Here is a 27,295-nt window from a genome sequence, read left to right as displayed (position 1 = left end):
CTCTGGATGCACCTGAAGAGTCTAATTTTTGAAACATATTTCAGACTCTGCCTGCACATATATAGATATTTTATTTTTATTTACCACATTTCTGAAACGCTGCGTTCGGCCCTGAAAAGGATGTGTCTTCTTTAGGGGCCAGACTGCGCCGGTTCAGACCAGAGACCATCAGAGACAACTTTCTTTCAGACTAAATGAGCCTCAATGTGTTGCCTGTGGTACTGTGGCACTGTTCACTGCGGCGGCCAGCTGAGAGGCAGACTCCCTCCATCGTCATGACAACCACGGGAGGCGAGGACAATGGCGTGCTGTGTCCTCCCCGGCTGGGCGGCGTCGATGATGACGAAACGATGGTGAGAGTAAAACCAGCTGAGGTTTGTGCTGAGCATGACGCGGCAAATTAACTGCAGCTGCATTTTTTTTTTTGTCATTTTAGCAAAAATAAACCCTGAAAAACTGATGTGCATGATAAATGATACTCTTTCACTGACTCGTTTCTGATTTCTGTTCATGCCTGAGGAGCGTTCAGTTGTTTACTGGACTGACTGTAACTCTCGGTGGAGGACACATGTTGTGTTGAGTCTAAACTGTACAAACAATGGCTGCTGTGTCCTCGGGGTGGACGGCCATAGAGTCTCACTCTTTTTATTTCTTTAAATTAACATGTTTTCTTCTCTGCATGTAATTTTCTTCATGTAATTATTTTTCAACAAACTTTGACAGTGCCCTTTGTCCACTTTTTCTTCTGATTTTAGAAGTGCCGTTTTTGGAGCTGCACCGCACAAATAAATCAGCTGTTTAAATGCAGACCAGGGTTTGAGAAATCTATTTTAAAATATTTTTAATTTAAGTGACACTTCTCTTGTGGCTAAAAAAACAATGAAAAATTAAAAAAAAAAACAAAAACAAACAGTAACTGTAACATTACATACTTAGCAGAGTGCATCATCAGCAAACACAACACAGCACCAATGTTTTCAATATATTACTGTGCATCCCACTGACTCACTCACACAAAGAAAGACAACATCCAAAAAAACAAACCACAGGTGCTGACAGCAGCCATGGCTAAAGATGAAGTTTTATGCTCATTATCCTACACATTTAGCATAGTTTGGATCTTTTGAAGTTTAGATGTAGTTTGGAGAAGCAGGCTTTAGTCTGTCACTAAATTTGAGCAATGCAATGCTGTGAACAGGGGCAGCAGTAAAACAAATCCTAGCCACCCTGATCCAGGTTTCAAAGGGTTAAACTTAATTTTTTTACATTCCTAAAGTCCACAGCAGTACATTACTTAGCTTCAGTGGCAGTACTCCTGCCTGCTTCTCCAAACTGGGGAAGTATCCCCAACTTCTACTCTGTAATACACTTACTGTGGATAAGTACCTCATAAAACCCCACTTTAAATATCAAAACTATCCCTTTCATGTAACACTTTATTTTATAGGTCCATGCTTCCTTCATTATTTCAGGGTTTCCAACACATTTATTTATTTGTGGCGGCTGCCATAATTAAAACATCTGCCGCTACAAATAGATTTTGGAAGCTGGACCTTTCATTTGGGGCGCTATTTGAATATAAATACCATTTCGGATTTATATAAAACGCACTTGGGGGAAGACAGCGCAGCAGAAGGTTGAAGGTTCAACTTAACCATTCATTGTGTTGCATCATTAAGTTTGCTTTCACTCACAAACAGCTGATCCTCTCATCCATTACTCTGATCAGCTGTGTACAGATCAATTATCCACCCTGCGAGTGACAAACTGCTGTAGAGGAAAAAGAACTCATGGAGGGCTCCGCCTGCGCTCCGTTACAACTAAACAAACAAAAATAATCTATTTTTTTTCAGGGAAATTGAACTGAAATAACACGTAAAATAAAATGTCGATTAAAATATGACATATGCCAAGATGTGAAACCACATTTGCTTGTGATAATGACTCAGGGACGGTTTGTTGCATTTTGGGGGCCTGAAAACTTTTGAGACCAGGTCCAAGGCTGTAATCTTTTGAAAACGCTTTCCGTTACCATGTAAACTGGCAATGCATGGATCCTGTGAGAATGATGACATCACTGACGCACTTCGGGCATACGTGTGTTGTTCTTACTGGCCTGGCACGCACACTACAGCGTCTTCCGTTGTTTTTGCAGATCCGTGTACACATGGATCGTTTTCACAGTGAAATCGTACGAAAATGGATTTAAAAAAAACAAAGTTAAGACTTTTCCATTTTAAGCAGGACCGTTTACGTCTAAACGTTATTTTCGGGGCTCATGTCTGTGTTCAGCATCTGTTAAACACAGTGAACAAAAACTAAAACCGAGTGCAGATTCTGTCAAAATACTGGTGAGTTAATAAAAGAAACTAATCACATAAAGCTATACCCTAACACTGACTGTGTTCTTTCATATATAAACTCTGTAAACAGTGAAAAGGTGGACGGTGACGTCTTCAGTCGTCCGGCAGTAAACACAAATAAGTTCAACAGTCTTAAAAAACTCTGGAATTTAGAAGCTGATATGTCAACGCGTCCACCGATGAAACTCCTCACATCACAGGAATGACACGGAAGAAGTTTCGTCGAATGCTGTTGACCTTTGACCTCAGCAGTGAGTCCCCACGGCGCTGTAGGAGGTGGACGCCTCCCTGCGGATGGTGCTGAACGGCGACAGTTCCAGCTCAGTGGTGGTGCATTCGTTGTCGACGTCGCTGGTGGCGGCGGTGGAGGAGCGTGGCGGTCCGCACTCGTCGCAGCAGCAGCAGCAACAGTCCAGGAAGGCTCTGGTGAACGGCTGGCACAGGCAGAACAGCAGCACCGGCGTCACGGCGGATTTACAGAAGAGCAGCATCTGGCTGACCAGCTGCAGGATGTCCAGGGTCCTCCTGGGAACGCCGGCCGCCATGTACACGGTGATGATGTTGCAGATGTTCTCCGGAATGATGCAAAAGCCGTAGAGGATGGCCAACGCCACCACGGCGCAGTTCATCTGACTCTCCAGCTGGATCTGCTTCTTACTGCCGCGGACGCAGGCCCGCTCCGCGTGGCGGATCTTGCGTGCGGTAAACAGCGAGCTGCAAATGGTGAACAGCGTCGGCAGGCAGAAGTAGCAGCCAAAGTACCACCAAAGGCGAGCGCCGTCGTAAGTGAGTCCCAGGACGTACAGCGTGTCCGGGAGGTCAGTTGAGATCCGGATTACGCAGCGCTCGCACGGCGTTATATCAGGCGGGTCGCCGTCCTCGGTGACCAGCTGCCGGATCAGCAGCTCGGGCAGCGCCAGCAGCAGAGCGCCCACCCAGATGACGGCGAGCTTGGCTGTAGTGGACGCCCAGTTTTCGATCATTTCGTAGTACATCTGCACATTAGTGGCAGCACGAAAACGGTCGATGCACAGAGCGCAAAGTGTGAAGGTCGTGACCCCGAGAGACGCCACCTGGGAAGAGAGGAGGAGCGTCAGTTACGCTTTTCACAGACAACAGTTTGCGTCGCGTTTCTTAACAATGAGCTAAAATAAGAGACAGCAGCGTTTTTATATATCAGCAAAAACAAATAAAGGAGTTATTTTCAATAGTCACTACAGCTATTCAGCTATTTACACTCGTCCCTACGACGTGTTATTATGGATCCCACTGCGTGCTGCGATTGGCTATTTCTCGTCATGTTGATGCGTGAAGGCTCGAGACAGTTAGGTTTAGGGCAGAGAGGTGATAGGGAGAGCTAGCACTCGCTAATCTCAGATAGTCCCAAAGACTGAAGTGGTAAATTTACACGAAATAAACTAAAGTGTGACGCTGTATAAAAAGCAGCAGAGAGGAAGTGGTGGGTGAGTGGGCTCAAGAGACTTGCACGTCAACGTTGGCTTATCATTTTTAGATTTAAGGTAGCTGATGTATTATTTTCAGTTTACAGGGTGCATAAAGCTGCTAAATGCACGCTGTGTACGTAAAGTTTATCAGAGTAGCTGAACCGGTCTGTTCATTTTATCGTCGTATTTCATCGTTACTCGGATGCACAGGAATAAACACCAGTGTGCAAACAGCAGCATTGTTGGCAACGGACAGTTGGGTACAAATAACATCTGCCATCAATAAATCAGTTGACTGTGTAACAATTTAAACCTACAACTGAAATGTTTAGAAAAAGGTAGAAAGAAAAATAGTCAAAACATTGTGAGGTTTAAACACTTTGCAACGTTAAAGCCTCTGAAGACTTAAAGTTTTACTGAAAGTACCTCAAGCACCGCTTATCCACGGAAGAAACAAGATTTATTCTAACTGAAGTATGTTCAAACACACACACACTCTTCACCTTCCTGTTGTCATAAACTACATCTGCTTTGTCTCAGCGCCTGTAAACACTTCAGTGTATGAGTGACAACAGACAAGAAAACCAGTTGTTGGCGTGTGTTGAAGGCCGCGGTGTGACGCTGCTGTCGAGTGACGAACAACCTGATGTCACTTCCTGTCTAACTGCTGTAACTCATAACAATCTTTCTCCTGAGAAACATGTGGTTTACTTTCTGTATACTGACACAAATGAGTGAGTTTCACAATAGATTATGAAACTTTCTTGATTTTAAAAGATTCCTTCGAAAACTACAGTGTAATCGTGCGTCATTACTCTTTTTTTAATGATATCCTCCAACACATCTTTATCACTTTTAGTCCATCGACTCCGCTGTCTAAAAACATCACAAATTTAGCCTTTTCATGCTCACAGCTCGCCTCTTTGCCGACCTCATGCTGTTTTTATGTCATACGGGACGGACGGCAGACATGAAAAGAGACTTTACCTGCAAGAATTTACGTCATCAGACAAATCAAGATGGTTTCTATGATTAGAGAATCGCCAAAAAAGGATGTGAACGAATGCGCGCTCCATTCGAGACTGTTCTGTGAATATGAGGGGCTGCTGCACCGAGATGAAAATATCTCCAAGTAGTCAGTCAGTACCTTCAAACCACGACAGTCAAAGAGCTCAAGGCAATGCTCAGGTGATAGAAAACCATGTCGAGTAAGAGAGAAAGAACCACATTACAGTGACATAATGTTAGTCTTATTCTATATTTTTTAAATTTTCATTATTCAATTGATTGATTCTTAGAGCCTTATAACTGTGCGTGTGTGTGTGTTAAGATTTAATCCTCCTGCTGTTTTGTGAGATTACGCTCCATTAAACATCTGAAGGAATAAAAAACCAGACTGATCTCAGACCTGCAGCTCTGTCTGAACTCTGTATGATTGTGCACACTGACATATCTTATATCAGAACAGCAACTCTGGCTGTTTACATGTTAAAATACAGTAAAAATGTATGTTTTATTTATTTAATCGTTATTAGATTAAATCTATAACAATCGTTTTAAGGTTTTACAACACAATGTCAGGAAAAAATCCTGTTTTTAGCATTTTTAACACTTTTAACAATTCAAGACAATTTAATACTAATTAAGGCCATGTTTTTAAAAAAACAAATTTAATGTCTATAAAGACTTTTTAAGGATCTGTGGGAACTCTGGTTGTGTCCAAGCCTTCAACAGCCTTGACACAAAAAAAAACAGATAAAAAATTTGTATTTTTATTAAGATCTGATCCCAGACCCCCTTTCCCGTCTCTGTAACACATCAGAGGGTTTGGGGGGTCGTCGCTGTTTAATCTCAGGCTGAGGGACTCTTCATTAATCCTGCTCTTCGCTCTGATTGGACAGCAGGACGTCACGTGTGCAGCAGGTGTCGTCTTGTTCATCAGATTAAAGACGGTCCACATGAGGCGACATTAAACCTGATTTAAACCCCGACTGCAGTCTGGAGCCGCTCTCCACCTAATTCTGCTCCAACACAAAATTTACACAAAAATTACATAAACTAGTAAAAAAAAAATGATTTACATACTGTAAATATCTTTTTTTTAAATCAATATCAAAGTTACAATTTGATGAGTTTGTCAGTTAAAAATTACATAAATAATCTGGTTCTGACATTCAAATCTTGTAACTCAAAAAAATATGATTAAAGTTAAGTTGTTAATTCATCAGGATACTTTCTATCATACATTTTATGTTAAAAACTCGACAGAAAGCCTTTGTCTTTTTAAAAACGCAAAATATATTTTTACACTATGGAAACTACAGTTAAATTCCTCCTTTACACATTCTTTTGTAGTGTTTATATGTTTATGAATTTATTAATATCTTGCTCTTTTTTGTTATTTCTAATTTTATTTTACCCTCAGTGTTTATTATCCCTTTGTTGTTTTTATTCTGGTTTTAAGCTATTTTTTTCTGTCAAGCACTGTAACCTTGTTAAGAAGAGTTGTATGAATAAAGTTTATTATTATTTTAGTTATGGAGCGTGGAAAAGGCTTGGGGAAGACTGTAATTTAAATTTGAAGGTCACATTTTTTCAAGTTTATCTTAAAACAACACACACACACACACACACACACACACACACACACACACACACACTTGAAACAGTTGTGAGGTTGCTATGATTTTCCAGTAGATTTTTTTTAAAATCTACTGGATTTTCCCTCTTGGTGTTTCCCTGGACAGTAGATGAGTTTCCATTAACTCTAAATTTGTGCAAACTGAAACAGCGTTTATAAACTACACCTCATGGGAACACGCCAATTTTGAAAAAACTCCCATTTATTGCAAAAAAGTTTTTACATTCACATGAGGTGATATTTTAGGTGGTTTGAAAAAGCCATATTTCACAAAACTGCAAATGGAACCATTTTTTGGCTTTTAATAGGTCACATGATGCTATGGCTCTGTGGTCCAGCACATACAGGAGGAACATAAAGGCAGCATGAGTATTATGATCCTAAAAATTAGTAATAAATAAATAAATATAAAAAATCATCTTGCAATTTTCAGGACATTTCTTTCCAAGTTGCTCATTGGCAAAAAATGTTCTGCAAATTCCAAGAAATTATTAGTTTTAATAAACTGTTTAAATTTTAAAAGAGCTAGGGGGGAAGAGTGTCCTGAGAACTCAATATTTATGATTACCACAAATATATATTTTAAATTACTTTATGAATTATTATTATAATTTTTAAAATATCTCTTTTCAGGTAATTTTCTTGTTATGTTGCTGTTTTTTTACTCTCTGTTTTAGCTGTTGTTTTTTCTCATTTTTAGGTATTTTTCTTATTTTTTTGTTGTTTTTTTATTTTTTACTCTGTTTTCTTGGTTGGCTGGTTGGTTGGTTGGTTGGTACTTACTCTTACTTTTTTTCTAATTGTCAGGTAATTTTCTTTACTTTTCTAATAATTTATTGCAGATTTCTTGGTCATTTCTTATTATTTGCTCATTGCCCTCTTCCTGTGTTTTTGAAAGAAATCAAGCCTCAGGTTTCAAAGGGTTAACAGAGGGAATATCACACACCTTTAATACTATATTTCAGCAGTAGGATCTGCAGCTGATCTACTTATATTAAATATGATCCAAATGTGTAGACTGGTCATTTGTGTATTTAGGAGTCTAACATGATCTTCAGACCTGCTCTCGCCTGACATGTAGCTCATGTTCAGTAAGTCCATTTCCGGTCTCTACCATCATCAGCATCAACCCCACACCCTTCCCTTCCCCCCTTCACCTCGAGGTAGGGGATGATCCTGCACGAGAACTCTCCCAGCAGCCAGTCCTTGGTGAGCTCGTGGAACACCACGAGCGGCAGGCAGAAGAAGATGATGACGAAATCCCAGAGCGCGAGGTTGGCCAGCAGCGAGTTGGAGATGCTCCTCATGTAGTAGTTGTGACACACGATGCACATGACCGACATGTTCCCGATGATGCCCACGCTGAAGATGACGGCGGCGGTGAGCACGACCGCGTACGCTCCGTACGACTCCGCGGTGACCGGGTAGAACGGGTTCTTCACCTGCTTCCGTCTGGTTCGCGGATCCACCGGTACAAGCGCCGTGGCGTCGGGGAAGTCCGGCATCGAATACTCCTCCTCATAGTCACTGCCGTTGAGTCCGAAAGGGGGTCCGGGGTCCTCTTGCTCCTGCGCCATGGCGGCTCCATCCTGCAGCGTCTCGCTCCGCTTCCTTTTGCCGGGTTTTGCGCTCCGTCTCACCCGCCGCTTGTGTCCGTTCCTCTCGATGATACACGTGGGTCCATGTGTGGTCTGTTTTAGCACTTCTCCCGGAGTGCACCCACCACTCCGCGGCCCATCAGTCTTGTTTATATCCGTGCGTAAAGCTTCGTCCCCGGGTACGCGTCTGATGCGCCGCGCTCCATTTTGCGCGTCGCTTTTGCGCACAGCGCCCTGGTGTACCCGTGTCACCAACGGGTCAGAGGGTGACGGGTTTACAGTATCCAGCCACGAGGCCTGCGCAGTGTCCCCGCTAGTCTCCCCATTGTCCTCCCCCGATGACTGTGCGCCATCTCCGGCTGTGCGCATTCCTGTCAGCGGCGGCGGATTCATAATGAGGGCTGAAAGTCGTCTTTGTTTTCGGCCCGTGGAGCTGAGTCGCGACGGCCTCGCTGCACAGCCACAAACACAGCAACCTCGAGAATGGAAGCAGCATCGTGTGAATTCTGTCTAACCCGCGAGATCAAACTGATACGTGGTCCAAAATGATCCATCCATATCTGGTTTCTGATAATCAGCCCCAAAAAAAGCCAAGATCGTGACTTTAAACTGCCACAAAAAGTGAGTTTTCCTTCATCTTTGCGCGCAGCCAGCTTTCACAGAGTCTTTGGTTGTGTATAAGAGGCGCACCTGTCAGGTTTGGGTGCGTCCCGGAGCGGCTCCAGTCTGGAGGCATCACCAAAGACACCACAGCGGAATAAAAGCCCCAAAACTAAGTTGGTAAACTTGACTGACCGTTCAGATGCGCCGCAACTAAGGGAGGAGGAAGAGGAGGAGGAGGGGGGCAAGTGGTGAATCCCAGCCGTTGAAGGTCCACCTCCGTCCCATGAATCTTCTGCGCTCCGGAGCGTTGGGAGGCCGCCGCAGAGCGAGGTGAAGTGCAGCCGGCGGAGACGCAGAGTTCCGTCTGAGAGAGCGAGGAGGACCCGAGAGGAGGAGGAGGAGGAGGAAGAGGGGGAAGGCGGGTGGGAGGGAGGAGGAGGAGGGAGTTATGTGTCAAACCTGCTCTGATCTGATAATAAACTGTAAAAACAACACAGTGAAATGTGTGTGATTATCATGAATTACACAATCAAAAGTGTCCTTTTTTTATTTAAATGGAACAACTTTTCTCTATTCACTGCATGCTTATGGTATTTGTACAATAATGCATTTTTTTTAATTTAGTTGCTAAAAGTTAAAATAAAGCAGCAGAAATTTCTCAGCATTTCTCTGCAGTTTGTTGAGAAGTTTAAGATATAGGATGTAAGTTCCAATTAAGAAATGTTATCTTTGCCACAACATCCATGATTTCAAGATAACTTCACAGAATTCAGCATCAGAGCAATACTTACAGGTCTTTTGCACCATCTAGCTCAAAGTTTGTGTATTTCACCAACACTGCTGCAGCAATCTGATCTGCAACATTTAAACTAAAAGAGAATATTAAAGGATTTGTTTTGGGGTTTTTCACTGTTATCTCCTAAAAGAAAAACTGGATTTAGACTTAGTGTTTGAATCTTATTATGACTGCTGGCCTGAATGTAAGTGCAAAGTCAGAATACAGTACATTTAGTGTTTGGGTGCTGTACTTCAGTATAAATTTAAGGTACTTGCATTTTCTATTTTATTTTATTCATTTTTAGTATTTCCATGTAAAGCTTTCTCCAAAAACTCTCACAGAGAAATAGCACTTTTTACCTAATAACATTTATCTGACAGCTTTAAATATCCACTTGTGTTGTTGCTGATTGTGATAAACTGAAGGATGTGTGGTGAGAAAATTCTTCTTCAGCTCAAGGAACTCTTTAAAATCCTTACTGGATCAGCTGGAAAATGCATTGTTACAAAGCTGAAAACAGCATTAATTGGCTTGATTTCTTAAAAAATACATGGGGGGCAAGGGGCAGTGAGCAACTTGGCAAGAAATGTCCTACAAATTGCAAAAAAAAAAAAAAAAAATAGTGAAAGATGACAAGAAAAAAAGGAAAAATGTCCAGAAAGCTATATTTATAATTCCTATAATTATATATTTAAAAAAAGAAAAAAAAAAAACTTTTGAACCATTTCATGTTTGCTGTTGATTTTGTTTTGCCTTATTTTCTAGTAATTTTCTTGTAATTTTTTTTTTTTACTCATTTCTTACAAATTTTTGTTGCTCATTACCTTCTTCCTGTTTTTGCAAGAAATCAAACCAACTTGCTCAGATTTCAAAGGTTAACCTCATTCTACTGATACTTACTTTTACTGAAGTACATTTTAAATGGACTTTTACTTTTAGTGGCATATTTTCAGTGTTGTATGAGTACTTTTACTCATGTAAAATACTGAGAACAGCACATACTGGTTTATGACTTGATCTGTACTGACCACCTCGCTCTGACGTGGGACTGCAGACGTCTCTCTTCTCCAGTGATTTCGTGTCCAACACCTGTCCTCTGGAGAAAAGAGGACAAAAACAAGTTTAGGTGACAACAGAGAGAAAATACTTTTGTCAGCAGATGAGACGCATGAAGACCACAAAACACTCCACAAGTTTGCCAACGTCACGTTCATTCTCTCTCTGCTCAACAACCAGGACAGGAGGGCTCCTGCTTTAATGGAAAATGAAAGAATATTCTGATAAGTAAATAAATAAAATGTGTACAAAGAAAGGATACATGTGCTTGTTTTTTGTACTTACCATGAGTGTTATTATTTAAGGATCAAACAGGTGCATCATGTTGTGAACCAGCAGATGGTGCAGAAACACCACAGATCAGAACTGAAAAGTGCTCTGAGTGAGGAGTTTCACCTAAAAACTAAGACTTTATTGAGAGAATCTTTTAAATCAATACGCTCACATATCAGACAGCAGTTTGAAACATTTTTTTTTTCCTGTACATTAATTTTGTTTTACACAATAAATACGAATAAAAGCCACAAAGGATGTAAAATACAAAATGAGCAGAAACAAAAGCAGTTTTTTCTCTGTGCAGGACTCTGGTTGACCTTTGACCTGCTGGCGGTTCAGGCGGGGTCGGGTTCGGAGCGCGTGCAGTGGGGTTTGATGATGGTGCTGTGGCAGATCTGATAGCAGGTTTGGCGCCGTCCTGCGTCGTCCTCGGCTCGGTACCCCATCAGACACAAATCCATCCATCCATGGACGCTGACCTGGAGTAAAAAAAAAAAAAAAAAAAAAGAAAGAAAAAAAAGTTTTATCTTTTTCAGAGAGACGAGCAAAATAAAATTAAAAACAAATATTAAAGCCAAGCAACAAACATGCAATAAAAACAGTTAAATTAAGAATAAAAATCCTTCAAATGATGATTCTCTTCTATTAAAGTGATGAAGACTTTAATGGCTTAAACCCGCTGCCCTCCTCTTTTCACTTTTTTGGGTGTGTGCTGCTTTCGTTACCATGGATATTTGTTTCACTTTCTGCTCCATACTTTGCATGAAAGTCACAGCGCGACACACGCAAGTCTTCAGTCTGACTGGAGCTCCATCAGAGGCTGAAGTTGGTCGTAACTCTGAGCTCTAAAGTACCTGAAATATGTCTGAAATCTTCTCACCTGTCGGGTCCTAAACTCTGAGCGTCTTCTGACGGCGCATGCGTGAAGCCGCAGCAGAATGACACACTCAGAAATAAGAAAACTAAATAAAGAAGGAAAGAACAACATAAATTTGACCTGTTATTTTGGTTTTGTTTCCTTGTGTATTTGATTCAGACTTTTAAGCAGATAACAAGAAAACAAACATTTTTTTCAATATTTGGTTTATAATTAAAACTCTTGTTTTTCAGGCAGAACTGAATAATTGAATGAACGGATGATACCGGACCCACTTTGGGCATCATGTTTGTATGAAAGGAGCTACATACATAAATAAAGTTGAAAGCTGATTCAGCTGCAGACAAATTAATCAGATTTTACAGTGAATGATTCTGTTAAAATTTCAGTGAAGCTGCAACAATTTCAGGCTTTGAAACTCTTCGTTGCAGCTTCTTGTGGGTTTGACAGACGTACCAGCGCTGCCTCCTGGAGGACAGAGGGAGTCCATCGTTTGACGGATGCTGCTCTGAGCCTCCTGATTGACTGACACGTCCTCCGCAGACACGCTGAAGAACGACTCCTGATGAGAGACAAAAAATCTAAATCACTCTTTAACGTTAAAAATCAATTTCTACAAACAGTTTGACTTGTTTTATTCTTTAAGATGTTTATTTGATATTTATTTGAATTCTCTGTGGGAGCAAAGTTATTATACGTTCTCAAAATTGCAAAACTTTGCTTAGAAATTACTAAACCTTTCATTAAAAAAGTTGCCGATTAATTTTCATCTGATTGATTTCTTGATTTATTCTCTTATTGTTTCAGCTCTCAATCACAATTTAAGTCCTTACGCCCCATAAACACTTCCTGTTTTGTACCAACAATACAGAAAGTCTCGTACTCACCAGGTGAAGTGTGAACCTTTCTTTAAATTCAGATAACTTTTGCCTCTAATGCACATTAATAAACATGTAACAGGTCACAGCAGACAACATATGAGACAAACTGACGCTGCAGCAGAAACACAAACTTCATAATGCTTCCTGTCGTTTTGTTAAACGTTGAGACAGATGGAAATAAACTCAGATTTTCTCCTTGTAATGTAATCTCCTCTGATTCAGAGTCAGCGTTTTTTTAAATGTGATCTGAAACTCACGGCGTCTCTCCACAGGAAGACGTCCAGCGTGTCGGTGGCGTCCTGCAGCTCGAGCTTCATCAGCAGGACGAACTGCAGCAGCTGAACGCCGAGAGCTGCAGAACAACGAGAGATCAGAGGCATTAAACGCTGTGTGATTTATTTCAGAGGAAAAAGAACCTGCAGCTACAACAGATCTGAGATCAGCCAGGAGTCGTTAAGGAGCTTTTACAAACCTGCTGACTCAGGAGGAAAGAAAAAAGCCTGACATAAAACTACGCATGAAAGAGCGAGCGAGCAGTTTTTAACTTTGTTGTTATACTTCTGTTTTCTGCAAATAAATCTTTAAAAATTAATAAAGAAATAGAACGAACATCACAGGGAAAGCAGTAAACAGCACAACAACTCCCATAGATTTTCAGTTTATCTTTCAGTTTATGCTGATGTAAAGAATATTAGGGCAGAAACTGGTATTATTCATGTTTATTTTATTTTTTATTCTAGATAAATTTGAAAAAAAGGGGGTAGGGTTTGATAAGTATTCACTTCCTCCAACTTATTTTTGGACATTAAATATTTCAGTTTGTTGAGTGAATGTCCAAATCTGTTGTTGTTTTTCTTGATTATATTATTTTTACATGCAGGTTTTAATGTGTGTTTTGATATGAAGCACTTGGTGCATGTAAATTCTTTCTTGTATGAAAGGTACATTATTATAAATTATTTTTATTATTATATTTTTATTATTATGTTGCTGCATTAAATCAATGCTGCATTAATTTATGTTTTGGCCACAGCGGCATCAGAGGAAAGCTGGAAACATATTATTAAAAAACATTTAATTAATGTGCACAGTCCCTTTTTTCCTATAAACTAAATACTGACATTTGGCTGTGTGTGTGCTGTGTTCCTGGTTTTTCTCCACCGCCACGTTTTCCTCTCAAAGTCGAGATTCAAACCAAACTCGTCTCTCACCCTCCGCAATGATTTTCTCGTCGATCAGCTCGACTCCTTCAGTACATGAAGGTTCCTGCACTGCAGCCTCCGAGCACCGCGGACACCTGAAACACACAGGACGCCACACAGAGAAGAGATTCAGTTTTCGGTTTAGGCCTCCTTCACTGAGAGTAAAACAGCGACATGATCTTTGTAAATATGAACCAACTCAACTGTTCTCAGAAACACTTTCCTTCCACAGTGAATTTTAACCCTTTGAAACCCAGATCAACATCAGTTTTCTTGTGGAACATTCAGGTGTTATTCACAAATATTTAAAACCTTTGAAATCTGAGAAAAATGGTTTGATTTCTTTCAAAAACACGGGGGAAAAGGCAAACAGCAATGCGACAAGAAATGTCCCACAAAATGCAAGACTTTAGGAAAAAGTAACAAGAAAAGTACCTGAAAATGCGCTTTAAAAAGAGACAGAGAGAATCAGTAAAACATGATAAACTAAATGACTAATGATGAATGAAAAATTTGAAAATGTCAAGAAAACTTTATTTCTGATTATCTTTTATAATATATTTAGAATTACCAGGAAAAAAAATCTATATATTTAGCAGTTTTTCCTTAAACTTTTTGCAACTTTCTTTCAAATTTTTGGGTCATTTCTTGTTAAGTTGCTAAGTGCGTTCTTACTGTGTTTTTGAAATAAACCAAACCAGTTTGCTCAGGTTTCAAAGGGTTAGGTAAGAAGTTACAAGTTACAGGAAAAGAACCTAAAAAAAAACAACAACAAAAAAAAGAAAAGAAAAAAATGCAAAATACAAAAAGAGATAAGTAAAATAAAAATAAATTAAAAATATAAATAAAAATAATAAAAAAATATGTAGATAAAACTGGTAATAATAAATATTATAACGAATAGATATTTGAGCATTTTCCCTATCATTTTTCCTCTTTCTATCTCTTAAGAATTTTTTAGGTCCTTTTCTTTTTCCTAAAGTCTTACATTTATTGAAATAAATAAATAAAATAAAAAATGATGTAGTCGGAGTGCTGTCCTGATCTTGACTGCATTGATATGCACTTTGAGGATTCAGCACCCAATCTCAAAAAGTTTGTTTGTCAGTGAGTGTGTTGTTTCTTATTTTTTACCAAAAGAAATCAACAGTTTTCTCAAATTTCAGAGGTTTCAATGCTTCCATGCAGAAGCAGCTGAACGCAGCAAAAGAAAACTGATGTAATTCCAGGTTTCAAAGGGTTAAATGAAGCTCTAACTGCATAGAAGGATTTTATCTGTGTGAGTGTGAGTGTGAGTGTGTGTGTGTGTGTGTGTGTGTGTGTGTGTGTGTGTGTGTGAGAGTGTGTGGTGTGAGTGTGTGAGTGTATGTGTGTGTGTGTGAGTGTGAGTGTGAGTGTGAGTGTGTGAGTGCGTGCGCTGTGTGTGTGTGTGTGTGGTGTGAGAGAGAGAGAGTGTGAGTGAGTGTGAGTGTGTGTGTGTGTGCGTGTGTGAGAGAGAGTGTGAGTGTGAGTGTGTGTGTGTGTGTGTGTGTGTGTGTGGCTCATCTCTGACCCGTAGTATCTCTTCCTGCCTCGGAACAGAAAAGGAGCAGACAGGTCGAGCAGAGCCAGCTGACCTCCTGACGACCTCACAGGGACGATGTTCTGGTAGCCGGCTGCGAGTTGACGCGTTTCCGCCAGAGTCGAACCTGTTTGTATTTTGATGGCAGCAGAGAAAAATAAACTTTGAACCCTCCTGAGGACAAAAGGATGTTTTCCCTTGAATGTGTTCAAAATTTCAATTTTACATCTGCTCATAAGAAAAATAAAATTAAATAATATTAAATTAAATTAAATTAAATTAAATTAAAGTGCATTAAAATAAAATAATATTACATTAAAATGCATTAAAATAAAACAAAATAAAGGAAACTAATCAGTTAGTTAAGACTGTTACCCATGAGGAAGATAAGCTCCTTCGTTTTGTCCTCTGACATGAGCTGGGTGGACAGGTGAACGCTCAGGGCTCGGTTTGGGGGTCCTGGGGAGTCTGTGGGGACATTGACCCCCCAGAGAGCGCCCACGGTGGGGGACTGAAGGGTCCAGAGTCCTTGGACGCCTCAGAGAAGATACCCGCCACCAGTTTCATCATCCGGGACGTCCTGCCTGAGATCAGAGAGAAACCAGATATCTAATTTCACTTTTACTTTTTTTTCCTGCTCATGGAAACAGACAGTTTCAAATCAAACCAGAAGTTATTTGGTACGTTACATTCCATGACCGTCAATCAGTTATTCAGCGGTCAAAACTGACAGAAAAATGAGAGAGAGAAAAAAAGAATCAAAAGCCAAACTCAGCAACTCACCATCAATCAAAAAAAAAAAAACATTACTTGGCAGCTTCATATTGACTAATTATCTTCTCCTAATGCATTTTTTTGAAGTGAAAGATATTGATTTTACCTTTTAAATTCTTCTCGAAAGAATTCCACAGTTTGACTTTAATTCATCAAATTTAACAAACTGTAAAGTGCGCTCCAAAGTTCATTTGTCTGCTGTTACATCCGAATCTTTCTTCACTCTGAAATTTGGCATTTTGCATGTTGTATATATTTTGGATTTGCACCTTAACCCTTTAAACCGGGATCCACATCACTTTTATGTGCAGTGTTCACAGTCTTTTAAACTTAAAATCATGAGGGGGGGTAAAGAAATGGCAAGAAATGTCGACAAAACATGGTAAAAAGTGATGAGAAAACAGCCTGAAAATTAGATATTATCAACAAATTTGGGAAAAATGTCTGGAAAACTATTGTCATAATCTTAAACCAAAATTATGATATTGATTTTTTTTTTTTACCTGTTTTTAGGTAGTTTTCTTGTAGCTTTGTATTTTTTTCTTGCTCATTTTTGGGCCATTTTTTGTTTAATTGGTCCTTGCCTTTTATCCATGTTTTTGAGAGAAATCCAGCCAATATGCTCAAAAGGTTAATGTTATCATAGAAATTTTTAAATTTGCACTCTTTTTTTTTCAAAACATTAGGACTCATAAATTCCGATTGACCGACTTTAAATACCATTAAAATCTGATTGGAAATTAATTAAAAAATACAAACAGAGAAGTTATCACATTGCTCACTGAACACTTTCTTTGGCCGAGCAGAGCTGCAGCGGCGGATCAGTAAAAAATATCATAATTTATTCATGTGCATAAAAATAAAACCAAAAACTTAAAAAAAAAATGATACTAGGATACAAGCTACCGGAAACATCAAGAGCTCTCTCTCTCTCTGTGTGTGTGTGTGTGTGTGTGCGTACATTGATGTACACTTGCTGCAGTAGAGCTTCAGAGCCTGGTGGAGTCTGTGGGGCTCGTAGGATCTCAGCTGGACTCTGACGTGGTGAATTCGACCCGGATCGGATCGCTTCACCTCGGACAGTGTCACCGGCTGCGTGTTGTGACCGCAGCTTCTCTCTGAAACACACATTCAGGATATGGCCTTGAATTACTTTTTCTTATATCATGTTTTTCTGCAGTTGGAGCAGCTGCATTTGTTCCCGTTTTTAAAAAATGTGGACTGCTTGAGTTCACAGCAGACCTGTTGAGCCGCTGCAGTGTGTTGTGTTTCGTACCTGTGCTGCACTCCACGGTTTCACCTCCTAAAAACAGATACAGAGGAAACCATCGAGGACTGAACCAGATACACAAATCAATAAGAGATAAGTAGCACAAGACTTTAAACAAACTGCACTCCGCTGAGCTGCGGGGAAAAAAAGAAAACATCCCCTGGTCTGAAAAGCATTTTATTAAAAGGCTTAAATCCTACAGCATTTTCCTGCCACAGAGCAGCAGTTTCCAAAGAACCATCTTGAGATTAAAAGCTGATAAAAAATTGCATTTCCAATTCTGTTTCTACTGAAATTGCTCTATAAAGGAAAGGCGGTAATATTCACAGCAAATAAAAGCAAACGATATACGAGAATTAACGATTTACGAGAATTATGCAAACAACAGCATTCAGATAAAGACAACAAATAAGCACATTACACAAAACACTCTGACTTGCAGAGACCTTGGTGTAACTTCTTTGAAATCCACTTCATGTGGTGTGTAATAAGAAAGTTGCATTTCATTAATGTTGTGAATTCAATATATTTCTTCTCCTTTTTGCTTCTTTACCTCAAAAGACCCACGTTTCACGGAAACTGAATTACTTTACATAAAGCCACACTGTTGACGTACGTTTATAAAGAAGTTAAATGTCAAAGAAGAACCTGCGTCCCAAATATTTTGCCCACTCAGAGTTACACAACAGACATCAGGCCTTCAGCTCTGAACACAGACAAACAGCTGCAGCTTTAAAAAAACTCCTCTGCATTAAAAAAAAGCTCCCACTGTCTGTGTGGAAACTTTTAGGTCACAGCCAGTTTGGACTTTTTATTTTATCCCCAGTGAAGCGTGGGCTTTTAGGCGGCCCTGCTAATGGAAGCAGCTCCCCGCAGCTTCCCTCCATCCATCCGTCCTTTTCCTCGCTGAAGAAATCGGCCTGTCTGAGCAGTCAGGATGGTCATATTTCCGCTGTTGGCGAACGCGTCCTTCATTTAATCAAAGACCGGCGGGCGGCCAGCACTCACATCACTCATCCTTCTTTGTATTTTAGTCACGCAGTGAAAATATTTTGATTTTCCTTCTCAGTCATTTGCAGATGCTACACAGAGGGTTTAATGGGGGCAACGAGTGTTGCCGCAGAAAGCTTTTCAGACACATTTTTATATACCAGAGTTTTACTCAATTTATGACCTGCGAGCAAATTCTGGCCCCTGACAGGGTGCCGGGTGGCCCCCAGCTATTTTCTAATATGATAAAAACAAGGTGATTCACACTGGGAATTGTTTTTGTACTTTTAGAATAAAAAAGGTACCAAAGTGCATAACACAGCATCAAAATAGAGCTTGTTTATCAAAATAAAGTGCCAGTGGAGGATGCCCCGCACCCCCAACAGAGGTCTAGGCTAAGACATCGATGTCCTAAAATCCTAAAACATCCTAACATCCCAGAAAGGTCCTGGAGTCAGAGAAACATCCTAAAAACCTTGAAACATCCTACAGTTCTAGAAATGTCCTGATATCCAAGAAATGTCCTAAAATCCCAGAAATTTTCCAAATATTAGTAACATCCTAAAATCCTACAAACATTCTAAAATCCAAGAAATGTCCTTCAATCTTAGAAACGCCCTAAAATCATAGCAATGTCCTAAAATCCTAGCCATCTCAAAATCCTAGAAACATCCTAAAAATCCTAGATATGTCATTAAGTCCAAGCAGTGTCCTAAAGTCTTAGAAATGTCCTCAAGTCCTAGAACTGTCCTATAATCCTTGAAAAATGTATGGCGCCTGAATCTAACACTGATGCTAGGGTTTTAAGAGTGAAGTGAAGCCAAGTAAAAACGAACTATAATGTCAAGCGATAATGAGAAGACGTGTCGATTTAGAACAACCTCGATAGCAGCGCCGATCTCGTCTTCAGCGGTCGCCCTCGTTGTTATAACTCCTACCTGGTAAAGGCACTTTAGTGGTTCTGATTGTACAACTCATTTGGATACATTTTTATCTAGGAAACCACTGTGTCGCATGATTCCAGACAAATCCGTCAACTTGGTGGAAAAAACGATAAATCTGAGACGCATCGATACATACCAGGAGACTCTGGCGGAGTGCTCCAGACCTCCAGCAACTCTGAGTCGTTCGGCTCGAAGAAGTTGTCTATGTCATCCTCTGGGAAGGACTCCATGACTCTACACATACATTAACGAAAAGACTTGTGGTTATTAGACTTATAATCATAAATACTACATAAATACAGCAAAACATACAGTAAAACATTCCAATTAACCCTTTGAAACCTGAACCAACATCTGTTTTCTTATACAGCGTTCAGACGTCTTTTGTAAGTATTTAAACCAATGAAACAGCATGTCTTTTAAAATGTGTGAAAAATTCTATCAGCAACTTGGCATGAATTGTCCTGCAAATAAATAAAAATGTATATATAAAAAGGTGACATGCAAAAAGCCTAAAACTAAAAAAAAGAGAGTTTAACTAGAAAAATGACTGAAATAGATAAAAAAAAGTACACACACATAATTGTCATAATTTTTTTAAAATGAGATTAAAGAAAATGTTACTTTCTTTATCTTTTTATGCTATTTTCACACAATTTTCTTGCAACCTTTCACAAATTCCTTGTGGAATTTTTGGTCATTTATTGTCAAGTTGCTCATTGCCTTCTTTTTGTGTTTTTGACAGAAATCAAATCATTTAAAAAGGTTTCAAGTGGTTAACCAAATACTGCTGTACTTTTAATACAGTGGGTTTTTTTTGTTGTTTCCAGAGCTCAGTCTGTAGTTTGCATATTTTTTTTTCTACAATAACTTTGATTGCAAATCTCTTGGGTGTATTTGTCCCTCGTTCTGTACCTCTTCAGCTCCTGTACGACAGAGCTGTTTTCTGGAAGAACCCGGATCCCTCTGCCGTACGCCGTGCCTCCATGCAGGTGAAAAGCCAGGTGATCCACCTCCTGCGCCTGGCTGCTGGTGAGACCCGGCACCTTTCTGGATCCTGGGATCGCTCGGAGGTTGTAGATCCTCAGGAAGTCTCCGGGCTGATGGAACAGCCAAACGGGACAATTAACACACAAAAAAAGCATCAAAGATACAAAATCCTTCAAACATTAGAAAGATTATGTAAGAAAAAAAGACAAGCTGCAAAAGATGGGAAGATCTTGCAGTACACAAAGAGTTTAAGGGTTTATGACGCTGCATTAAAGATAACCAACAGGTTTAATGATGATTGGACAGGTTCTCATGTATTTATGTCCAAATCTGTGCTGGGTTACGCTCTTCTTTGGCAATGCCGTCACCCCGGTCAGTTGCAAAAACATTTTCTGGGCATGCTTTAATAGCTTATAAAAAGTAAATTTGGTGATTTTTGGACAAACTGTCATTGATTTATGGCAAAATTTAGCACCAGGCAAATGCACTTGTTTGGAACTAGTAGAGTTCCCTTTTAAATGCAACATTCAAAGTAATTTTGTGCACATGGTACAACATTGTTTTGAAATATATCCTGTAATGATTTGACAAACAATTTCTGATTTATGGTCTGCTTTGTGTTATGCCACACCCATTTTTTTGCTATTGTAGCACCCCCTAGTGGTCGATTTGAATGAAAATTTTGGGGTATATTTCAGGTGTGGACATACAGCAATTTTCGCAAGGGCCTAACAACTGTGGAGTAAGGTCTATTTATGTGCTGAACGACGCCCCTTTTGAACTTCATTGGCCAATATCTTAAAAACATGATGAAATATCAACAAGCTTTATGCAAATTTTTGATGAGCATGGTCCCACTGTAACCCGCAGTGTTACTCAAAACAATTTTCAAAAAAACTCGGAATATCGAGCAGATGTCGAATTTAATTACCTATTATTGGTCAAACTCCAAAAATTCTGGATCATACATTTCCCATAATGATCCTCTCCATTTGGTTTAAACAGCTGCGTTACTCAAACTTCAGTTTGTAGCACAAAATTTCTGTTTTGAAATCCAGCTTGAGTTGTGATGACCCAAATGACATCACTATGACTTCACAGAAGACATTTTACAACATGACCAATAAACTGGTGTTCATCATACAAGTTCCCAGCAAAACAGACAAAAAAATTAAATGGAGACGATGCTTTTTGAGAAAAATGTGTCAAATCCAAAATATGAAGAAGCATATTTTTCTTGCCAGTTTACTAACAATAACAGATATTTGCATTAGATTCAAAATTATGAACAAATTGTTTGTATTTAAAAACTTAGGCAGATTTTAGAAGATTAAACCTGCAATAACTGATATTTTTTAGCCTGAATCTAACCCAGCTTATCCATCGCTCATTGAACCAGCTCGTCTCTGTGAAAACAAACATGTTTCATAAGGATTCATCCAAATGGTCCGTCACACTTTTCACAGCGTGTAGGTGTAAGTGTAGACCTCATCAGGTTTCATCACTCAGCAGATGGCGCTGTTGCACCAGACTTCCAGTCAGCGTGGTGTGACAATGATTCAGAGGCTACTCAAAGGACTTGGTTTGTCGTTTTTGTTTTTTCTTTCCCTTCAGCTCTCCGTCACGACGAGCCTGCAGTCCACAGAAATCTTTCCTCACTCTCATCTTCAACAAACGCTTCACTGATCAAGTGTCTCTCACTTCAGAAATTAACACATAAAGAGTGTTTTTACATGACAGTTTTCAGTCAATATAAAACCCAGATTCACACATACGGTGTGGTAAATATGCATTAAAGGCAGAGAGCAGAGGAGCAACTCGGAAACTGGATCTTCTATAAGCTTTCTTTAAATCCATTTTCTCTGTACGGTGAGTAAAGTTAAGAGTCAGTGTCAGGGTGGATTAACAGCTGCTCTCCCGAGGCCTTTCCTCCTCTAAAGATCCACATGAGGAGCTGAAAGATGAACTGGGAGGACTGGAAAGCTGCCCCCACTCACAGTGAAGCATTTTATTATTTGAAATTATCCTCTTATCCAGAATTGTGTCCCCAAACCAGATGTTACTTTAAGGAGAAGCTCTGCCATTTATCTGAGTTTTAAAAAATCGAAAAAGAAATTCACTTGGTTTTACTTCCCATTTAATCCCATCAAAAGACTGGATGATTCAGTGGTGTCTGAGGACTGCAGATTTCAACCAGCTGAAACTTCTCCTGCTTAGAATTCCTTCAGTGTTTATTGTTCAGAAGGTTTTTACTTGCAGAAAAGTTATTCAAAGATGTCTCTTCCTCTTCAAAACAGACAGACCTGGTGATTAAAACCAGTAAAAACACGTTACAAAATATTTTTTTCTTCTACGCTTTGACAGCGCTTTTGGCGTAAGATCCCAATGCCAAAAGCCACCTTTTACATCTGCCTGACATGCTGCTGGACGGCGTCAAGTGAGAACGCTGCTGGACAGAACCGGACTTTCATTGTGGGAGTCCAGTGTTCACTTTCCGTGCGAATGTTTTCTCGCTACACCTTATCATGTGGTGCCATGTGACGGCGGCAGCACATGTAGATGCAACAGCTAGTAGCTTCTCAAATCCTTGCTACTTTTTTGCTACATTTTTTTTCTATTTTTTTGACTCCATGGCCCCCTCTGCTGAAGCAGGACTGTTCTATGATAGAGAAGCGCTCATCAACGTCTGGAAAAGTTATGTGGGGTTTGGACTGAATGCTGCAACCGCTAGGGGACCTCCACCGACACCATACGATGAGTGGCCAGTCAAACCAGGGGTAGAAACAAAACCAAAAGCGCTGAACAGAGAGAGGGAGGAGAGCCAGCATCAGGGCAAGGCTGACCCGACTTGGATCGAGAGCTGTTCCTCTACCGGGCTTTCTTCTGGCTAATGTCTGGTCATAGGAGATTAGAGTGGATGAGATGTGATTGAGAATCACTCAGCAACAAATCAGAGACTGCTCTGCACATATCTTCACAGAGACATGATTAACCCCGAACATCCTGAATCAGGCTGTTGCACTGGATGGGCAGACCTTGTTCAGAGCCGACAGAACATAAGACTCAAAAATGCACTGCAGGAATTGAATGATGCCATCAGCATCAACATGCCCAAGCAACCGGATGGCATTTTTACAGTCAAGTCATCCTTCAACTCTAAAGATGTAGCAGGATCAAGGACAAATGTAATTTCATTTTTTAAACAGTGTTTCATACACTATGATAAAAAATGATTTATAAATCTATCTTCTACCTTGTGCTCCTTCCCCTAATTCTAACTATCCATACCAGCATGTGTGCTTCCTGACATCCCAGCATTGGTTGCCATGTGCTTTTGTTGCCTAATGATAACCACGTGCTGTGTGTTTACGTAGCAGCATCCAAAAGCGTCAGCAGCAGACGCAGGAGGATACCTAGAGCAAGTACACGCTGAACTCCACTAAAAAGCAGCAAAATGTGACGACTTGGGATGAGAAATGCTGGAAGTTGGAGTTTCCTGCTCAGTCTGTAGATATAAACAGCTCATTCTATGGTAACAAAAACACAATTCTTACTTTCAGGTGATTATACACTAATGAAAACATACTTATAATATTCCATATGTGTTAATATATACCCCTAAATCATACACATTGGAGCTTTAATTAAAATAAAAAATAGGTTTCCATTAGGATAAATTTTATGCAACAGGGCCAGAAATATTACTCACCTCCTTGCTCCTTCACTAACACGTTCTGGGTACATAAGAAAACATGCTGTTTGAGTGTGAATCATTATTAAGACCATATAAATCCCACTGAGGCAGGAAGCAAACAACGAGACCAAACAGACAGTATTTTTGTTTGCAGACTCGACGCAGGTTTTATTCCATCTCTGGAGAGCAGCATGTTTAGCAGAATGAGACAAAAGAAAACAACGGTAAGCACTCGTGAGTCCTGCTGTGTTTTCTCAGAGCTACACAAGAGTTTAGCAGAATCTACCACAGTTTGAGTTTATGAACAGGTGTAGGGAAAACTGACAGAGTGACTAATGCTGTAAAAAAAAAAAAGAAAAAAACCAGAGGACAGACGGCGGGGCGAATGAAGGCGGTGCCACGTGGTGTCGGCACTGATCTGGCCCGTTTCGAGCTTCCTGTCTGCATCCACATATTAAATCCTCTGCAGCCGTCCTGAGAGGCCAGGTGTGATTATAACAAGCAGACATTCAGCTGAGGGAAGCAGCACTAAGTTTAGACCAGGACATGACTCATCTGATCTGAGGACCAAGGTCACAGTTTGTCCAAAAGTACAGTCGTGTACTGAGAAGATGAAAGTTGATGAAAGTTGGCACTGCAGTTCGTCTGACAAAACTTGTGCTTCAATTGTCTTGCTTTGGGGTTTTTTGTACACTGATTTATGTAGGTACAGACTGGAGGAGGATTTAATCTGTTGGTGGACATGAGGCAGAATGGACTCCCAGGTGTCCCCAAGAAGACAACAGCAGAGTCTGAGGTGTCCACGAAAAGATGACAACAGACTCTCAGACATTCGCATGGTGACAATAACATGCTGCCAGGTGTCTTTGTAATGTCCCCACACACAGACAGGTCCATGAGGGATTTCCCAGCTTGGTGTACACTCTTAGAAAATAAGGGTTTGAAAAGGGTTTTTCCTGAAGGGCTGAGGTTCTACCAAGAACCAAGAACCCTTTTATTGAAAAAATGGTTCTTGAAGGATTGTTGAAATCAGGATCATCATCCTCTAATAGTGAAATGTTGACCCATGCCTACTGATGATATCATTACCATCATTTCGCACCATACAACAGTAGGTGACCATGATTTTTTGACCCCTTCTGCTAAAGCACGACTTTTCTACGATAGAGAAGCATTAATCACATCTGGAAAAATTGTGTGGGGTTTTGGACTAAATGCAGCAGACTGCAAGAAGATCTCCACCAACTGCATACAATGAGCGGCCAGTCAGACCAGAGGGGAGAAACAAAACTGAAGTGCTGGACAAAGAGAGGGAGGAGAGCTGGCATCAGGGCGAGGCTGACCCGACTTGGATCGAGAGCTGTTTCTCTACCAAGCCTTCTTTTGGCTAATGTCCGGTCGCAGGAGAATTAAGTGAATGAGATGTGACTGAGGCTCACTCAGCAACAGGAAATCATAGAACGCCCTACATCTTCACAGAGACATGGTTAACCCCTAACATTGTAGGGATGCCCCACAGCCCTGGACAGAGATCCTAACTAAGCCCCTGATGTTCTAAAATTCTAGAAACTTTCTCAAATCCTAGAAACATCCTGATATCTGAGAAATGTCCTAAAGTCCTAGAAGATGTTATCTCAGATAACGAGCGTCCTTGAATGAATCGACAGAGGGGCTATAAATCTTATTTCTAATGCCTTTATGTAAGGTTAGTGGAAAAAAGTGTTTATTTGGAATCAGTAACAAAAATCAGTTATCATTACTTTGTTTGCAATTTGTAACTGCAGAAAATTAGACCCAGAGGGTTGGTAGCTTTTAATATCTAACATAAAAGCTACAGATGTAGTTCATCCAAACTTTTATGGTGTTTGTGTGTCAAGAGAGACTTTTTCTACTTCTAATTTAAAGTCCTCATAACAAGATTACTTAAGAATATTTACTTTTTTATAGGAGATAAAAACTCTGGAGAAAAACTGCTTTTAATGCGTAATTACTTTAGTGTGTATATTTTATTGCAGTTTTGAGAGAATTCCTTATTATGACCTTTTTTTTACTTTTATAAAGTGTCTTTGAGGACCTTGAAAAGCGCTCTATAAATAAAATGTGTTATTATTATTATCATTATTAATAATAGAAGAAAATCACGTCAGATCATTACTACAACAGTCTGCAGCGCGACCAGCAGCAGGAGAATAAAAGGCATCGTTAGAGAGTTGTGACCGTCTTTTTGGGCTATTTGACCAATCAGATCACTCAGCTGAGACCACATTAAGTATAATGGGCACATTATCACCATCAGCATGTGCGCAGGCGGGGCATTCGGGGACTGTAGGACACACTGGTCCGTGGCCCTGAGAACGATCGGCATGTCTGACAGAAAATGGCTCCCCGCAGCTTCCCCTGCAAACAAACCATTTTCTTTTTCAAGAGGCTGAGGGAACTGAGAGGAGCAGCCTGTGGCGGCTTCTGTAAGTACTTGATCTGTATAAAAAACTAAACACTCCACCGTCCGCCCACCGCCCGACAGCCAAGACGCCACTGCCGCTGTCTCATGGTATTAGTGCTGCTCGGCTGCTCAGTAAAAAGGGATTCCTTAAAATTCAAAAGATTGCTTTGGGCTTCCACGGCTCCTCGTCAAGCTGAGGCTCAATAAAGCAGCCAAAAAACTCGTGCCCTCGCTGAGAAGGAGAAACTGTTCATTTCACACTGGCTTCTTTATGGAGCAGCAGGAAATGGGCTTTAAAAGCCAGACGGATACAGCCTAACTCGACTGCGGGGCTCTTTGTGCTGGAGAATCAACTCAATGGGGAACAGGGGACGTGACCGACTGCAGTACACCTCATTTCAGATTAAATGCCTCTACACTGCACTCTGAGTCTTAAATAAAACAATCAAGGACACTAGTTAAAGACTTTCACTGTTGAATTATCTGTCTATCATGTTTGAATTCACTTGAGTTCAAATTGATATAACTAATTTGATGTTATCAGTGATATCAGCATCAGGGTACCACGACCTCACGGGCACCAAGGTACTGTCCTTCACAAGGTTTAACCCTGGTTGGTTGGTTTGATTTTTTTTAAATCATGGGAAGAAGGAAATGAGCAACAAAAGACAAAATTACCCAAAAATTTTCAAGAAATCAGTAAAAAGGTACAAAAACTTGGGCACCCAGTCGCTCAGTTGGTAGAGCAGGCAAAAAAACAATAAGTTTTTAAAAAAAATGTTTATTTAATTTTAAAAATAATTTTCTTAATCTACTGATTTCTTTGAAATTGTGGATTTTTTTTTTTTTTTTTACCAAGTTTATCATTGCCTTTTACCCATGTTTTTTTTAAAGAGATCAAATTTGCTC

General features: G+C 40.1%; 2 protein-coding genes across 2 annotated transcripts; both read right to left on the bottom strand.

The window, feature by feature from the left end:
- Window positions 1-143: 143 nt before the first annotated feature.
- Window positions 144-8,997, bottom strand: gpr37a (G protein-coupled receptor 37a). The gene is given in 3 exon segments (XM_042496792.1): window positions 144-3,436; window positions 7,607-8,383; window positions 8,385-8,997. Coding segments are annotated over 3 exon segments (1,764 nt in total). The 5' UTR covers window positions 8,544-8,997; the 3' UTR covers window positions 144-2,608.
- pot1 (protection of telomeres 1 homolog) lies at window positions 8,704-26,308 on the bottom strand. The gene is given in 15 exon segments (XM_042496892.1): window positions 8,704-9,014; window positions 10,457-10,524; window positions 11,065-11,239; window positions 12,094-12,199; window positions 12,776-12,870; window positions 13,730-13,815; window positions 15,273-15,408; window positions 15,657-15,767; window positions 15,770-15,842; window positions 15,844-15,865; window positions 17,017-17,173; window positions 17,332-17,358; window positions 19,396-19,493; window positions 20,175-20,359; window positions 26,234-26,308. Coding segments are annotated over 15 exon segments (1,725 nt in total).
- Between the last annotated feature and the right edge of the window lie 987 nt (window positions 26,309-27,295).

This window comes from Plectropomus leopardus, chromosome 11 (genome assembly GCF_008729295.1).
Source record: "Plectropomus leopardus isolate mb chromosome 11, YSFRI_Pleo_2.0, whole genome shotgun sequence".
In the NCBI taxonomy this organism is placed as follows: Eukaryota; Metazoa; Chordata; class Actinopteri; order Perciformes; family Serranidae; genus Plectropomus; species Plectropomus leopardus.
The sequence above is the reverse complement of the archived record's forward strand: the minus strand, read 5'-3'. Positions and strand labels throughout refer to the sequence as shown.